The sequence below is a fragment of the Acanthochromis polyacanthus genome, chromosome 11 (genome assembly GCF_021347895.1).
Source record: "Acanthochromis polyacanthus isolate Apoly-LR-REF ecotype Palm Island chromosome 11, KAUST_Apoly_ChrSc, whole genome shotgun sequence".
NCBI classification, from domain to species: Eukaryota; Metazoa; Chordata; class Actinopteri; family Pomacentridae; genus Acanthochromis; species Acanthochromis polyacanthus.
Window position 1 is genome coordinate 24,350,342 of NC_067123.1, and position 17,338 is coordinate 24,367,679.

A 17,338-nucleotide genomic window follows, 5' to 3' on the forward strand; every position below is an offset into this window, starting at 1 on the left:
GTAACATAGATTAGTGTACAACAGAAGAGAAGGGAAAAAAGCCAGACACCAGTTGCACAGTGACCTTTGCTGTCACCGTGACTCCCATACTGTACGGTAAGCCCCCAGTAAGCTTGAGGCCTGACCCAGTTAGGAAAGAGAGAATGTGGGACACACACACACACACACACTTCCAGCTATTATATAGCTGGAAATATTTTTAGTCATGTGGATGAGGTCAAGCACTGACAGCCTGTGAACCGAACACATCCTGAAAGAATACGACTGCGACTGAAAATGTAAAGAAAGAGATGATGGAGTGTTAACCGGGAATACAGAACAATTGTGTGATTCTTGGGAGACGAAGGTAAGAAAAAAAAGAAGTGGCAGGTGAGGAGATGGAAAGGGAGCGCTAAAAGAGGCCTTTGGAGAAACGCCAGGTATTGTGTAAGCAGTTTTACAGCAGGGAGACACACCTTGGTTTGAAAGGGGTACGACATGCTGCTGGATAAACAAAGACCTGCAATCAGTGCTGTGAAAACACACTCCCCTCACAGCCTGAACCGGTGGTTTATACCACTGTCAGGGCAGAAATGAGCTCTGCTAAGCTCCACTGAAAGACAGCAGCACAAATCAGGTGAGCAGTCATTACCAAACAAAAGAACCCGAAAAACGTATTTCATGACCGTAAAACAAGGTGGCCGCCGACAAACAAAGCACAATAGGTGCTGTGTCAGCATGCCGATGAGAGCTCAGTGAGACAAAGACTAACCTTATGTCACTTTGCAAATCCAATTTTAAGGATTTTTAATTTTTCACTTGAGTGGAAAAAAACCAGCACCATCTACAAGCTGAGAAACATCCAGTGTTCTTTGCTTTATTCAAAACTAAAGTGAATTGTGGTTTAGCTTAAGACAAGCTTGCTTAACATTTACACATGGAAGGTTTTGAATAATAAACACTTTATTTAACTTCTGAATGTCAAAACCCGCCAGCAGGTTTGGTAATAATAGAGCCAGAAACTATACAAACAGAAAGACTCGTCTGATTTTCAGATTTTTCATGTGATGTTGCGCTCCATCAGGAAACTAACCCAAATCTAAGATTAAAATAATGATACTTTATCAAAACTGCTTTCATTGAAAACAATCCAAAATAAACCACCTGCACTACATTTTATAAAAACTATAAATTCTGTGCTCCTTGACCAAGAGGTCATTGGCGACCCAGCTGCGACCAACAGTCACAGGACAAAAGTTATTTTAGGTGGAACTGCAGGCTGAGTCGGACAGGTGTCAAACGTGGAAATAAATTTAAAATGAAGGTAGGAAAATATCTATAGTACGTACACCAAACATTAGAAAAATGATTTCTACTCCAGAATTTTTTAAATAAACTTTTGTAAAATATATATAGTAATCAAAGAAGTTCGACTTTTAGTTTTCTCTTTCTTTTTTAGTTACTTATGTCATTAGAACTACTAGCACAAAAGACATTTCTGAGTTCTGTCTACTTCTAGCTTTAGCTGTGTGCTTTCTTTATATTGCAGTGAAAAATGAGCTCACAGAAAGTAGAAATGCGACAGGAGAAAAATAAACACCCAGAGACTGCTTTTGGTTCAGAACGTTAAGGCACAATCTGTAGAAATAGAAAAATAAACCTCTTAAAATGTAAATGAAATTTAGAAAAAAAAGTCATTACAATGCATAATTCTTTGGCTGCACAGACCATTAAAGCTCTAATTTATCCTTTAGAGTTCACATCGCCACTACAAAACAGAACGGCTTCAAGGACCTCAGCTTGTGCCCATGAACATCCATGAATCAGAATATTTTATGCAGGATTTCAAAAGTGGTTTTTGTTCGAATCCACAGTCTTCTGAATTATTACTTCCATTCAGCTGCATGGGAGGAAAGAGCACTGTAATTAAGCGTCCATTTGTTAGCGCGCTACAATGGTGGAAATCTGAATGAAAATGGATGAGGTCCAGAGTCAGCTTTTAAAATGTCACAGGTACTTCCTTGTGTGTTGTCCTGGTGTCTCTGGAAGAATCCTAAGAGGCTTCACTGCAGCCCGGGGCAACAGCAGCTCCACGGTCCTCTGAGACAGAAGAAGACACAGGAAGTGCACTGGTGCTCAGAGACTGGTCACCAGCTGGATCAGACTTCCTCTTTTTCCTCACATGATAGTGATGCTTCTTGGATTTCAGGTGAGCTGCGGGCACAGAGGATAAACTCTCCTGGATATATCTGGCATGAGACAGCACCGGTTCATCTCAATGACACTCGAACATCATGATCCAAATGAGTCATGCATGAGTAAAATAAGCAGAAGTTTTACAGAGAGGTGGTCTTTCTTTAGCATCTTGTAGCTATCTAACCTTAAACATAGAGAAGAGAAAACTAAAGCATCTTCACTAGATTACATTTAGATAATAACAAGTAGAAATGGTTTATTACGGCTTAGGAATAATTCAGTGTCATTTACTGTCATGGGGCAGAAACCTTCACAGAAATCTGAGACTTTTCAGGATATCCAGAGACCAGTTTTACAGAACATATATTGTGATGTCCAAATGAATAACCCTCTCAGCTCCAAAACCTGCTGGAGGGGTTAAAAGGGTGTTGTATTTACAAAAACTACAACATTTATCTGAGCTAGAAACAGAGAAATGGAGAGAACTGTCAAGTTTTGAACTTTCCAACGGTGCTTGAATTACTCATCCGTGGGCTGTCGCTCATTCAGGAAACCTAAATCTAAATTTAAGCTTTAAATCATCATATAATCAACATCACTTCATTCTATATGTCTCAATTAAAAGGTCACCAAAATAAAATATTCGCTCTAACCAGATTAAAGCCATTAGCGACTTAGCTGTGACAAAACTTCGGGGACTTTTCGACTGAACTGCAGGCTGTGCTTAGACAGAGCAGATAGGAAATAGTGTAGTGATAACATATGTAGTTAAATATATCTAGTATGTTAATCCTCTTCTTTCAATATTGGTATAACCTGTGGACACTTACACGTGGACTCCAGTTTTTAATTTTTTTTTGCAAGACAAGCAATCAAAGAAATCCAACTTGAGTTTATTCTGTTTGTGGCATTATAACTCTGTCATACTTCACTGACAACATTATAGAGTTCTCACGACCTCCAGCCAAAGTTGTGCTATTTCTACAGAGGTGCAGGACTTTATATTGCAGAGAAAACTGGGAGTAAAAATATGACAGCAGCAGTAAAAAAACAAACAAACAAAAAAAAAAACCCAAAAACATCCAGAAACTGCTTTTCAGTGTGAAAAAATATCGGTTTATATGGCGTGTCTCACCTGTCCATTCCAGGTCGCCTATTATGACTTTATCACACAGGTCACAGGTGTGGTAGCTCCGTTTGTTTCTCAGCTCCGCCCCCTGCACTCTGATTGGTGCAATAGCTGGCTCCTCACCCTGATAAATGAAGCAAATAAAAAAGCTCACTAAATTAGACCTGATAGCACGTTTAGGACATGCTAAGTGTATGAGGCAATCATAAGTTTGCTGATTTTCTCATTTTATTCTTATGTTATTTACAGTATATATAATTTTTGCTGTAACTTTTGAATCTTAAGTTTACATATTGGTTTAATAGTTATTTCAGAGTAATGCTAATTGAATATGGTTATTTGTTTATCTTTTGGACTGGAACAGACTGTTCACTTTACACTAAGTTTAGAAACAAGGAAGGAGATAGAAAAGAAAAAATGTTTGACAGTTGGTAGGTGAGGAAGGAGAGCAGCAAGGAAGAATGAAACTGAAGGAATATATGATGAAATGGGACAAAAGTGACGAGAAAAAGAAAGGAGGGAAAACATAGCAGAGAAACATAATGGAAACATGATCGTACAGGAACAGAGAAATGTAAAAAAAAAAAAAGAAGTACAGGAGGAACAAGAAAAGCACAGTACTCTGCCAAGACTGCTCAGTTGTATCATTTCCAAAGGCTGAAATCTTGAAAAAATTTGAAAACAAAACGAGCTTGCGCCGAGCACAGGAGTGTGTTATGCATACGAACGTTATGTACGGATACTGAATCATGTGACCTAAATATGCAGCGGGTGGCGAGAATTGATGGGGCTCAGAAACACCCCCACAGTTTAATCAATTGTTCCTTGTATCCACAGTGGTGAATCTGTAGTGGGATCGCAATCATGTGATCATCAGCAAACAGCTGACGTAATCTTTACTTGTAGTCATAGTTACAGTGTGCCGCAATCTGGCAATAATACAGAAATATTTAACAAATCCATGAATTCAGACTATAAGCCGCATCACTGCCAAAATCCAATCACTTGGTCCTTGTGTCATTTCTGACCTTCCCTGAAAATTTCATTCAAATCCATTAGACTGTTTTGAGTGATGTTGCGAACAGACAAACAGACAGACAGACAGACAAATGTACGCTGATCATCACATAACTCTGCGTTCCTTGGCGGAGTAAAAATTGCAAACAAGGAAGGGAACAAATTAGGATGAAGGGAGTAAATGAAGATAAAAGATGCAAATAAGTTAAAGTAAAAGGAAGAAATGAAGGAAAAGCAAACAACTATGTTTATTGCAATGAAAATGGGCAGAATGAAAAGTGTATATGAACAAAAGGCAGTATATAAAAAGACCTAGCCCCACATCTACAGCACTACGTGGTGTAAGCAGCTGCCAGCTACAGGCCCCACCTTCCTGAGACTGTCCAGTATCTGCAGTGCAGGGTTCAGCACCGTCTCCTCCCACCTCGACACATCTGTCACATCCAGGCCAAACACCGACGGGATGTTGTCTCCTGGTCCTGCACACACACAGAGAGGTCAAACACACACAGTTAGCACAATTTACGCATCTCCAAGGTTCATATTTGATTCAGCGCTTACATTATTTAGTTTTATTGACTGGAAGTAAAGCCACTGAAAATTAGAGCTGCTACTAAGTTGCATTAGTGACAGCGTTGCTTTATAATTTACATCAGGAATCAGCCAGCACGCAAGACATGTGTCACATTCATTACACCAGAAAATCTCATAATGCTGTATCTGACCTGCTGATTTCACATCTTGTCGGAAACAAACAGGCTGTCAGAAAGGATCAGACTGACCAGCGCAAACTGGGAAATGTACAGGAGCAGTGATGTGCTGGAGCCGCACCCTGAAGCTCCGTCAACCTGCTGACTCACACTGGCTCGATAATGTCTCTGCCTCCCTCCTTCCTCCCACCCTTCTCTCTTGTGCACCATCTCTCTTGCTCTCGCCATCAGTCTTGCTTCGGCTTTCACTCACTCTCTGATTCTCGCTCTCTAACTGTTCCACCCCCGTGTTTCTATTTTGCATCAGTCAGCAGTCTACAGGCCAGGCCTCAGCACTAAACAGCAGCACCAGTCCATGCCCTGCTCGTCTGTCTGTCTGAGTGTCCGTCTGCATCAAGACCCGCTGCCCTGCACTGACTGAAGATGCACAGGAAAGACTGATGCAGCTTGTAAAGAAAGTGACTTCTAACAGGTGCAACTCTATGCAAACAAAGTCATGCGTTATGAGTGCATACTGCGTTTGCAGAGTGTCGGTCGGAGTCATAAGTAAAGCATTATACTCATAATACGGGAGCAGAAAATACAGAAAAACAAAATCATAGCGTGTAATAAATAGCTTTAATAAAACAAACAAGACAAAGAGCCCTACAAGCGCTACACTACATTAACGACACAAAGGTAACTGACAGTTTTTCTAAGATTTAACTGTTGTCATTTGGGTAAAAAAAAAAAAATACTGCTAAAGAAACAGAATATTTTTTCCGACTGTTAAAACAGTCTTTGAACCAACCACCAGACCGGCAGTTCTTTCTTTCTCTTTCTTTCATTTTCTACATTTAACCAGAGAAAAGGCCCGTTGAGATGAAGAATCTCTTGTCAAAGAGCATGACATCAGCTTAACTTAACAGGCAGACGTAAATCAATCTGAATAAGGTTTACATAAATATTCACATCACAAAGTTACAAAAACACATGTCAGAAGTCCACAATTATGGTTAACAAACAGGGCTATAATGCGTCAGTCTTAATATGAAGTTTCAAATACGCTGAACTCCAACTTAAAGTTGCTTTGAATGAATTTAATTTTTCAGCTTTAAGATTCAGCAAACTACACAAAACAAGCAAAGGGGTCTGCATATTTAAATGCCCTTTTCCCAGTTCAGTAGGAGCTGAAAAATAATGACCTTTCAAATGACCTTTAAGGCTTATATGGCACTGCTGGTAGTTTATCTTTTAGAGGATTTAAAGGTTGGCTCTATGAACAAATGTATGGGGCTAGTACAGGAGAGGAACAAAGCTTGGATATGGGAGGCTGTGATTAGACATTAGACATTATTCTACAGACAGACTAATGATTTAACCTTTGATGCTACAAAATGTAAAAAATGATTCTGCAAAACCTGGGGTATCACCTTTTTTATTTCATAGATTTTTCTTGTCAAAACAACTTGACAGCTGGCAGTTTGGTTGGTATTTTGGGTATTCTATGCTAGCAGTAGCATTTAAGCCTTGCGGATGCACACAGAAATCTGGAGACTAATCTATGACTTTCTAGTCCACTTGGACGACTCGCTTTCACACATGCACGGTGGGCTGGAATCTCGTGGTTTTGTGCCTGTACTAATGTGCACTACTGCCCAACTGGTGGATTTGTTTCCTAAGGATTAGCTAAGAAAGCACAAGTGGTTCAAGAACCAACAGTTTGTAAAGTAGACGGCTGCACTGGGACTGGGATCCCATGAGTCATGTGGAGTAGAACCCGACACAAATCTCACAGGAGCGGACTGTTTCAACTTTGCTGAAGGCGACAGCAGGCGGTCAAAAAATAAACTTCAGGTCCCAGAATTTCCTGCAACCAAAAGGATGGAGTCAACAAATGAAGCCGAAAAGAAGATTAAAGCAATTTTTAACAAAACAAAAGCAAAGCAAGGGAAGTTTGACAATGGGATGAAATTCTCAGTTGTTTATGACAAGGTTGGAAAAAGAACTGGACTTTGTTGCGATGAATGTGCAAAGTGTTGATGTCCAGCAGGCACAAATCTGATACAGTAGCTCTGGGTCAAAGGGACACTTTTTTCTTCACAAATTAAACAAGACACCATTCCAAAATGTATGAAGTAAGTACACATCAATTATGACCCTAGAATAACAAATAGTTTTTAATGCAAGTATAATTTTGCTGTGTTTTTACCAACTGTTATGCATCTTTTTACTAATCTTACACAGTAAAATAATGTGTTTTCCCTGTGGGATAGGAGGAAAAACAACAACAACAAAAAAAAATCAATGGACCCATACTGTACAGGTGAGAACGTCTACAAGTGGAGGCGGGAGTGGAAACGCAAATTGTGATGGCAGGCGGTAACGGTCAGAAAACCTGCAGAGCAGGATTTAGTAAACCGTCTGTCGGGGCATGAATGTACGAGCTGTTCCAACTGTTAAAACTGACACAACAAAGTCCTTTACAAATTGCAAAAGAGCGCGAGACAACCACTGCATCCTGTACTGATGACACATCTTCTTGGTACGCTCCTTTTGAGGATGCATCAGGATGCATTAGTGTTTATACTAAGAAAGAAAAACTGACCACTAATGGTTGAAGTGATCGAATCACGATGCAACACGATAGCAGGTTAGACTTACTTTTATCGCTGTCCACTTGTGATCCAATCTTCCACATTTAAAAACCTAATAACAACAGAGATTTCTTCCTAATGCTAGATGTTTTTTTCATTTTCAAACTTGTAGCTTTCAGGCTCAACTAAATGCAAAACCTGTAAACTGACTGAAGTGTAAATTTGTTGGCGCCTCCATTCACTCTGATGTGTAGCAGGTATGTTAAACATGTTGCCTGTCTTACTAAATCAAAGCAGATGCTAAACCAGCATACATTTAAGCCCGTATTTGTATAAAATATCTACGTGTTAAACCTGCACTGACGCAGATGAATCCCATTAACCTGTAAAGCACTGTCAGCCAACTCAATTATGGCTTAATCCTTTCTACACAGACTGAAGTGTGGATTTGAGGGCGGCAGAGACTTTGCAGACTGAAGTTTGTTAACTCTGCTGGGACTCGTCTGGGCCTCCATTATTGCAGAGGAACACAGAGCGGCAGCTGTGCGACTGGTCATCTTTATAACCAACAGTACTGACTGTGTGTTTGGGAACACTGAGTCTTTACACAGCCACACCCGAGGGAGATAAACTTACATCTTTGCATGATAAATGGCACATTTCATCTGCTTCTTGTGAGTTTAATTTGCAGTAAACTACATAAAACTGCATTTTATTCTCTTCACCTCAAGGCCGGATGAACTGAATAGCTGGTTTAAAAAAAAAAGGGGAAAAAGAATTAGTCTGCACCTGCCTCATTTGGCCTCACAGCATGTGGCTTTTTCTGTTATTTATTTTAGCACCACTAATTTCCAAAGCTCTGTCCTGCATGTGTTTATACAGTCGGTCTATTTGTCAGAGCGTTTTTTTTTTTTTTTTAACAGTAGTTACTGTTAATCAAAGCTTCAAATTTCACTCGCATGGTTACCGTGTGTGCGTGCTTGCAGCCCTTTGTGTTTCGTAGCATAATAGCAGGCAGGTGGCGGCCGTGGCGAGTGTCACCTGGCATACCTTTACCAGATGTAGAGCTTGAGCTCTCTCCATTAGGGGTTCTAACAAATAAATCGCCCCGACCGTCCTGCCTTCTCTGGTCACCACTGTCTGTTCTTTGTCTCTCTTGCCACAAAACCACACCTCCCTTTTTGCAATCACCGACCTCCCGCTGGGCAGAGTGGAGTGCTGCTAAAACAAAAGGGAGATACTGTATGGTGGGTTGCCAGATGCTGGATGGAACCCCCCTCCCCCCCCTCCCCCCCCCTCCTCACCTTCCACCCTTCTTGTTTGGGATCTGGTGAAATTTAACTCCGCTAATCCACTGTGTCTTGAATGAGAGTTGATAAGAAACGTGGAGGGGATGAAGAACAAGGTGGTCGGCGTACACACACACACACAAACTGTGAGCGTTGCCTTTCAAGCACACAGGGGAGATCGCTTTGCCAACAAGAAGGAGCATAATCTGTCGCCGGGCAGCTGCTTGCCAGTGTTGAGTGTGCGTGTGTTGAAACAGTAGTCCACCTGTTGCAACAAACAGGCCAGGAGTCATTTGCTGTGTTGTCCTTGTGTTTGCTGAGTGAGGATGTGTGCCTGTGTGTGCTTTGCTATAAAAACTCCACTACCAGCCTCAGTACAGGCGTCCCCCTCCCGGCCCAGCTGTGCTCCTTTGGCTGTAGTACACACCGGAGCACGACAGCTGGCCCCATTCACTCGACAGCCTCCTTCCTCTTACTATAGTTCCTCTTCCACTTTTTGTCTCCCTCAACTCCTTTGTTTTTTTCTGCCGTTTTATGATTGACACGTCTGAAGCAGGTTAAGCACCTCGGTTCAAGGATCTGTCTGGCAAATGGGCCCAGAGATGGTCAAAACATTCAGCATTGAAGAATTCATTTTGTTGGATTTTGTGAACTGAAGGAATCCAGCCCTTATATACATTACATGGCTTCTGTATAAACAAGGGATTCCACGGCTTCTCGCAACTGAATGAAGTTACTCTTAGTAATGAACCAGCAAATCGGCCAACACTGCAGTGCCATTCATGTAAACAGAAGACTTGAGTATTGTTTGGTTTTTTGTGGCTCCAAAGTCACTGTTTTCATTCCTTCTTAATGTTTTATAAAGCCGCCTGCTGGAGGGCTAAAAATACACGACACATCTAGCACTAGGTAGAGACCAAAAACAGAGTGAAAGCAGACTAAATATGAGATTTACTGTCACTGGGACTCAATACACGACCCCAAATTATAATGCTGCTCAGAAGCTGCCAAGTGTGTAAATAAGCAGCTGTTTGCTACCAAGTTTGCCTTAAAGGATGATAATTACCTCACTGTTGTGTTCAGTTAGTTTCTGTTGCATCCAAGTGGTCATAAAATCCAACTCTATTCTATTTTTCATTTTTTTTCACCACTGGAGTTCTGCAGATAATCCTGACTCAACTCTGCAACCTGAACTACTCGTCTGTGTTGTGCTGCTCAATTGGAAAAGGTGGAAAATCAAATCAAAGCTTAGGTATTTTATCAAACTCACTTTGTTCTGTAGGTTTCATTTTAAGAAACTCACCAAAAGTAGACGGCTGGCTCTCGCAAAATTCTGTACAAAACCAACTGGGCTGAACTGCAGGCCGTGTACACGGAGCACATAGGAGATAAGAATAGAAGCTGCTGGCTTATGAACAAATGTTGTACATGTTGAGTCCAATTCGATTCAAATTCAACATTTGCTTTCCCTTTTTTAATTATCCATGCCAATAAACTACTTATACAGCACATAAGACATTTTTGAGTTCTTCCTACGTCCAGCTGGAGGTGCAGGATTGTATATTGTGTTGATAAAAAAGAAAAAAGAAAAAACACCCAGAAAGTGCTTGCTTTTGGGATTCAGATGGTTAAATCGGCCTGATGCGAGCAACACGTGAGTCGGTTTGTGTTTTCAAACTGGATCAACATATTGCAGTGAATGCGACTGTGTATAATTAACGGAGCAACAGTAACTCTGACAAATCACGACATCTCAATGCAGCTTTTCACAATGCCAGTTGTGTTATGTCACGAATGTTTTTGTCTCCTCTGACTCACATGTACCCTGTGGTGTTTTTATGAGGCACTATGGTGGCAGAGAGGGGGTGACGTGCACCAAGGGCCCCTGTATGGACTCAAACCAAGGACATTAGGGTTACATACATACCTCTATGTGCCCCTGCTATTTCTGTTCTGTATTTATGTGGGATTCTACTGGAGCGGAGACATAAGTTCTCCTTCTCAATACCCTAACTCTTCCACCTCAGGAAAGCGATCATTTAGATCTAGAACCATGCCTACTACTGCGTCTCCCATTAACCCTTCCTGACATCCTCATCTTGTCCCTGCCAACTCGTGGAGGTCACAGAGAGGTTCCTGTGGCGACGACAACGCTGGCTTGACTTTAGCTGCGCGGGAGGAGGCTGCATTTATGCGTGTGTGTGCTCACGAAAGCTTCGCACTTGCTAGAAGACAAGGGTGTAAACTCGCCCCACACCTGTTGCTCCAGCTGGATCAGATTACCTTCACTCTCCATCCACCCAGCTATCCATGTGCCATTCCTCCCTCGATCCATCCCTCCCTCACTCCTGGGACTAAAAGATACCTACACCCCTGTTATTTAACACTCACGAGGCCTCAGTCCAGCTACACCTGTGTATCCTGGTTACAGGTGGAGTGCGTGTGTGTGCTTGCTTGCATGTGCTTAGGGAGTTTAAACCAACGCTCTCATAAAATGAATATAACCTCCGATTAACATTTTCTTTAAGAGTGATTAAATCCACTAATTAAACACAGACACACTCACAGCCTATATGCATACGCCCCCAAGCAGACGCACTTAAAGGCAAGTCAAATTAAGCGTAATTTCATTTGAGCTGGCTGGCCTGGTGTGTAAATCCCCACAGCAACCAGAGTCGAATCCATCTAGAACCGTGTATCCTGCGAAAAGCATTGAACGCCCACCTGCTCACTACTAAATGCTTCAACTGTGATCTGTAAAACTGGGTTAAAGTTGTGCCCTCTAGCTCTGCGACTCTGCCTCTTCCTGTATATTTGCATGCACTCGACATTCAGGTCATTTTCTAGCTTTTGTGTTTGCCCGACTGTCGTTTTTAGTTCGTCTTTCCCTTTGACCCCACTAGTCACTGTATGCCTGAGTTGGTCTGCGTGCACCCGGGTGACCCTCTGCCCCCGAGTTTGTGTGGTCGGGGCAAATTCCCAGCCGCTCTGCAACGCTTCAGAAGATTAGCCTGCTCAGCTGAGGCCTGCCGGCATCTGTGTGAGCGTGTGTGGGGCTCGGATGAAAAAAAGAAAGGAGGTCAGCGGCAGTCACAGCAAGACAGAGAGGTAAACAGAGACGACGCAGGACAGAAAGGTGGGGTGAGCGAGGTTAAACAACAAAAACCTGAGGGGAGGACAACACTGGCCAGGAGTGAACTCAAGAACAGACTGTCTCTCAGCAAAAAAAGTTCAAGAAACCTTAAAAAAAAAAAAAAATTACAGTAACATGAAGGACTAAATTTGTAAAGTAGAACGCTTACGTTTGTCAACCTGGGTGGTATTCCCATATTTCTGTCCAGTAGGATAACATTTGAAGCATTATCTCTGTTGCAGAGATGTGGAAAAACACAGAACTGACTTGACTGTTTTCCAAAACCTTCCCATTTCCCAAACATACGCGGTCATCCAGCAGTAATGCTCCTCAGGGCTCAACATTCACGTCAAAGTCATCCAGAAGGCTGTGCGTTAGCTAATGAAATATATGCAAGCGTACATTCCTGGAAGATTATCTTGTAACATGAAGGCCTTCTTCTTCATGCCATTTATTTTCACTCCTTCAAACCCCTCCCCATGGTATTCTAACCTACTGTGAAGTGCTTTGGAATCTGCAGAAAAATCCTTAAAATCGTCAACCTGTTACTTTATCTGAGCTTCCTGGTTTGAATTACTGCGTCACATTAACTAACACACCAATCACCAATGCCTTGCAGTTTTTAAAACTACTGTTTCTGAACCGAATGTCCACTAAATTCCAGGCTGACAAAGACCTCAGAGACTCCTGGAGATTCTGCAAACACAACAGAACAGACACGGACACCTTCTTCGTACTTTTGCTTTTATGCAGCGTCCTCAAGAACTTCTAGAAGTACAAAGTTTCAGATTTTGAGTTCACCTCCTCTGCTGCCACCTGTGCGGTCAGACTCGACTTTGCAGATGACTGTCAATCACGTTCAAAAACAAAGAAAAAAACCCAAAGCAATTCCCTGGAAACCCCTGGAGCTACCGAAGTGAACTAAAAAGCAGTGCCTACAACAGCTACACATATTTCCAAGGGAATGTCTTTTGTGTTTACTTTAAGTCAGGCTCAAAGAAAACTCTTCTGGATGACTTTTGGAATGCTCTGGGAGGCTCGCACTCCTTGAACCGATTAGCATCTTTCTTGCTGAGTATGCATTTCAAAACCTGGCAGGTAAAATGTGTTTTCATGGCCATCGGACTTAAAAATGTACAGATTCAGAGCAAGATCCAGGCAGGCAAATATCATTAACAAACAGAGCAAGACACCGCATTAAGCATTTCCCGGGAGAATTTATGGGACAGAAAGTTTTTGTGCTTTAAGAGTTGATGTGATCTGCTGCCTCTTGCACTTTCAAGCCGGATGCTACAGAAGAACAAAGTGTTTGAAAACAGTCGCCCAGCAAAGTTGCATGAAGGATACATGCAAAAACACAAACAACTTCAGACAGATTACTGCACATGTAAAACAACAGCAACACAGACAGACACACACATGTGATGAAGACCATATGGTGTGTGCAGCGGGTAGGCAGGCGCTCAGAAAGAGGGGTATGGAGGTTTAGGGCCTGGCGTGGCCTTAAGCCACTTGGGCCTAACAGGATTAGGAGGCTGGGTTACTGCAGGGCATGCTGCTGGTGCTACAGAGAGGCCAGGCTTTAGTTTTGGGAAACAGAAAACACACTCAGCCTTTCTGTACATCTTAAAACACATATGGACTTCCAGGGTGGGAAATCACCTCCTGCCAAACAGGTTGCTTTTGGCTTTGGCTGGGCACATTTGTCCGCTCTGCAGTGCCAGCTACTCTGGCAGGTAACCAAACACTAGAGTTCATTTCTATGCATCTGGTCGCACCAGGAAAAAGCAGCATTTGAGGGTCTTACTTGCAGGTGTGTACCGGGGATATGTCTTGAAATATTATCCGCTGCACTACGTCATAGCAGTTCACACACGCTGCATAAAGTCAAATCCAACTTTGTTCCAGTGAATAAGTTAATCTGGTCGTTTCCACTGGTGAAATACGTCAGATAATGCTAGTGTACATGTGAAGGTTCAAACAAAATAAGCTATTAGAGTGGTTCTCTGACAAATATGAACCTACAGGCAGAAAGTGGCTAGCATAGCTTAGCATAAGGACTGGAAGTAGAGAGAACAGTGAGACTGAAACCACAATTTGTTGTCTCTACAATTTTGTTTTGTTTTTTGCAAGGAATAAACAAATGAGAGATAATGTGCTGATTAGTGAGTATTAGATGTGATTTATTTCTGACACATGCCAGGTAGCTGTTTCTCTATGCTAATCCAAGTTAAGAGTCCCCTGGCTGTAGCTCCATAGGTAACTGTGGCATCAGTTTTTTTGATTATTTCACATGAAGCTTTTTCATTTAAAGTTTGTCTCGTATGAAATAGCTTCATTAGAAACAAAATTTAGATATTTCAGATCCCCTTCGAACAAGTTAAAGTTTGCTTTTTACCTTGTTATCGTGTCCATACGGTGATTTTTAGAAGCTAGAAATCACGTGATGAGTGAAATAAGCAGTCAACACCCTGGACGAGCATTTTCCACATTGAATCTGCAGTGTGTAGACGATAGTCTTAAAAACAAAGATTCAGACTTCCAAGGTTCCATACAATACACACCTAAACAACCAATCCTGTAAACCTGCAGGGTTCAGCTTGTTCTATCACTATTATCAATTTCTGTAATTATTTAATCTACAAAAAAGAGCCTAAAATCAACATGTACAACAATTTAAACTATTTTTTTTTTCCAAATGTCCACAGATTTTACATACATGGGAAACAGTGGATCTGTATACTACAAGTGTTTTACAACTTTTATTTATTTTTCTTAATTTGTTTCCTTTCTGCACAGTGAAAGCACAGCTTGCAGTTCATCCCAAAAGTCCTAAAATTTTTGTCATGTGACTACGTATTCATCACCCATGAGTCAATCACAGCTTCTGAATTGCACCAAGGAAGGAAATATTTTCTCCTTTTTACAGAATCGCGTTAGAGTAAATGCTTTATTTTTTGACAAATTTGTCAATTAGAAGCATAGGATAAAGTGATTTTAATAATTGAAGCTTAGATTTGGTCAAGTTCCCTGTTCAAAGATCTTTTCATAGAAGTTTGTACAGCTTGGATAAATGGTGTAATTTCAGTGATTGTTGTAAAGACAACATGCCTTTCTGGGCCATCTTTCTGATTTTGGGTTCAGAGCCCTAAGACAGAAAATACAAACAAACTTCCAAATATGCACATTTGATACACAGAAATGAGTTTTTAGGAGTTTAATCAATGACTAGAGAGATTTTGGATTGAAAAGGCAGGTTAAAATCTCACAAAAAAAGAACAACAACTTTAAAACATGTATAGGAGCACACACGCTGCTGTTGTACCACGGAACACAACACGGAGGCTGAAAGGCTTACTGTACGTCTAATGGAGTACATGAATCTCATCTTGTTAAATAGAGTGCTGATTGCTGAGGAACTGGACTGCAGAGGACAAACACACACACACACACACAAACACACTGCATGAGTCGGGTAACGAGCACTCACGTTTAAGGAAGCGGTTTCGGACCCATTTATTCTGTTTGCGGGCGTAGCGCCTCGTAGCAATCTTCAAAGCTTCTATACCTGGACATAGTTAAAAGGAAAACAGAGTTAAAGCAGAGATAAGAGGGAAAAAAAATCCCTAACTAGAGTCTTCTGGTTGATCAGTCAACCAGTCCACCAACCAGTGAATCTAAATGCATCTCAGCAACTTTGATCAGGTATTTCTCTGACCTTTGTCTCGTAGTGTGTCTCTCTCCTGCTGGGTGCTGCTTTCAGGGGCAGTCAGGTAGTCATGAAACTCCTTAAAACCAATCGACTGGAAAATCCCATGTTGATAGTCCTGACTGAGTGGAGAGGAGAGTAGAAGAGAGGAGAGCAGAGGAAACGTTATCCATCAATAGAAAAAGTTTCTGTCTCCAATTTGACATTTATAGACACCCGGTGGTGACTCATTTCACCTTTTCCTCCTCCTCCTCCATCTCTCCTTCCCTCCCTGAACAAAGAATATCAGTCTGAGCAGATGTGAGGCCCTTCAGGGACAAAAGTGACAGAAGGGCATTAAAAATAACGGAGGAGCCCACAGGTGCTAAGACTTGGTGGGGTGACCAGAGCGACGCAAGGTTGGGTCAGAATCCTGCCAGTTAACTCACCAGACAGATCGTTTTAGTCAATGTCAAACCATATCAGTCTAATTTGAGCAGCACCGCCGGTTCAAGCTCAAGCTGTACTTTTTCAGATCATACTAATAATTCAACAATTGGTATGCTCAATGACCTAAACCTTCTCACACTCTGCGGGGATTTCAAAGACGGTAGATTGTGGTGCAGCTTTTCTTTCCGCCACTAAATGAACTTATTTTATTTGGTTGTATCAATCAGATCATTTTCTATTCTACTGCTACCAGAATACAGCAGTGCTGAAGTAAAGCTTCATCCTGCACTGCCGAACACATCATGAGGTTTGAAGATCAAGTATGATAAATATTCTAATTGTTGAGCTTTAAACTGTGCTGTCAGCAGTCAGTAGATTCAGGTAAATCCATATTGATGAAATGTCAGGCTGCTCCAGCTATAAGCAGTTCCTCTAAAAACAACAGCTACCTTAAAGGAAAACACTACAGGTGACCAACATGAAATTGCCCCAGCTTACTGCTTACAAACAGACAATGATTTTTTGTGCCAAAAATCTTCTGAAATATTACATTCAAATATGAAAATGAGATGGTGCATATCTAAAAAGGCTGTAACCTGCATCCATTTCCAGAACAGCAATATGATCAGCGGATTAAACTAACTGGAAGAGATTAGTTTGTCTGTAGACATATCACAGACAAAGGATATGTTGGCCACTCTTTTTACAACTCCATCAGTCAGAAAATACTGTCAATAACAATCAACAAACCCCTCTGTAAAAATATTCAGAATACGGTCAGAAATAAAACCGGAAACTTTTATGTTTGCGAGTGCTTTTGAAGTGGATTTCTGCCTGCCTGCCTGAAAAACGACACATTTATGGTAAAATTCCATGTATTTTATTGTTAGTCACAGAATTTTTACTCCGAGAAAACCCACGCTTACACAGGGAGAACATGCAAACTCCACGCAGAAAGATCCCATTCCCAGGCCGGGAGGCAAACCAGGGATCTTCCAGCAAAGCAACAACGCTAACCAGCCCTCCTCTCAGAAATATTAGGTTTAAATATCTAAATGAAGCATTCACTCATTAAATATGCACTAATTTGCACATAAGTCCAATTAACAAAACGTACAGCAAACATTTAATGTGTATTCATGATGTTTCCTTTCCAGAGAAGTGACAGAAG

At 41.4% G+C, this 17,338-nt stretch overlaps 1 protein-coding gene across 3 annotated transcripts in view; it reads right to left on the minus strand.

Moving 5' to 3' along the window:
• Positions 1 to 831: 831 nt before the first annotated feature.
• The window catches only part of trit1 (tRNA isopentenyltransferase 1), a 49,574-nt gene continuing 33,067 nt past the window's right edge, over positions 832 to 17,338 (minus strand). For 2 of the 3 annotated variants that reach the window (XM_051955785.1, XM_051955784.1), the window contains exons 7-11: positions 15,748 to 15,860; positions 15,520 to 15,597; positions 4,691 to 4,800; positions 3,311 to 3,428; positions 832 to 2,193 (exon numbers count right to left, since the gene is read on the minus strand). In XM_051955785.1, the coding sequence (XP_051811745.1) occupies positions 2,033 to 2,193; positions 3,311 to 3,428; positions 4,691 to 4,800; positions 15,520 to 15,597; positions 15,748 to 15,860 (580 nt within the window). In that variant the 3' untranslated portion in view covers positions 832 to 2,032. Of the gene's footprint in view, positions 2,229 to 3,310; positions 3,429 to 4,690; positions 4,801 to 15,519; positions 15,598 to 15,747; positions 15,861 to 17,338 lie in introns of all 3 variants that reach the window. The other variant, XM_051955786.1, reaches the window with a different exon arrangement.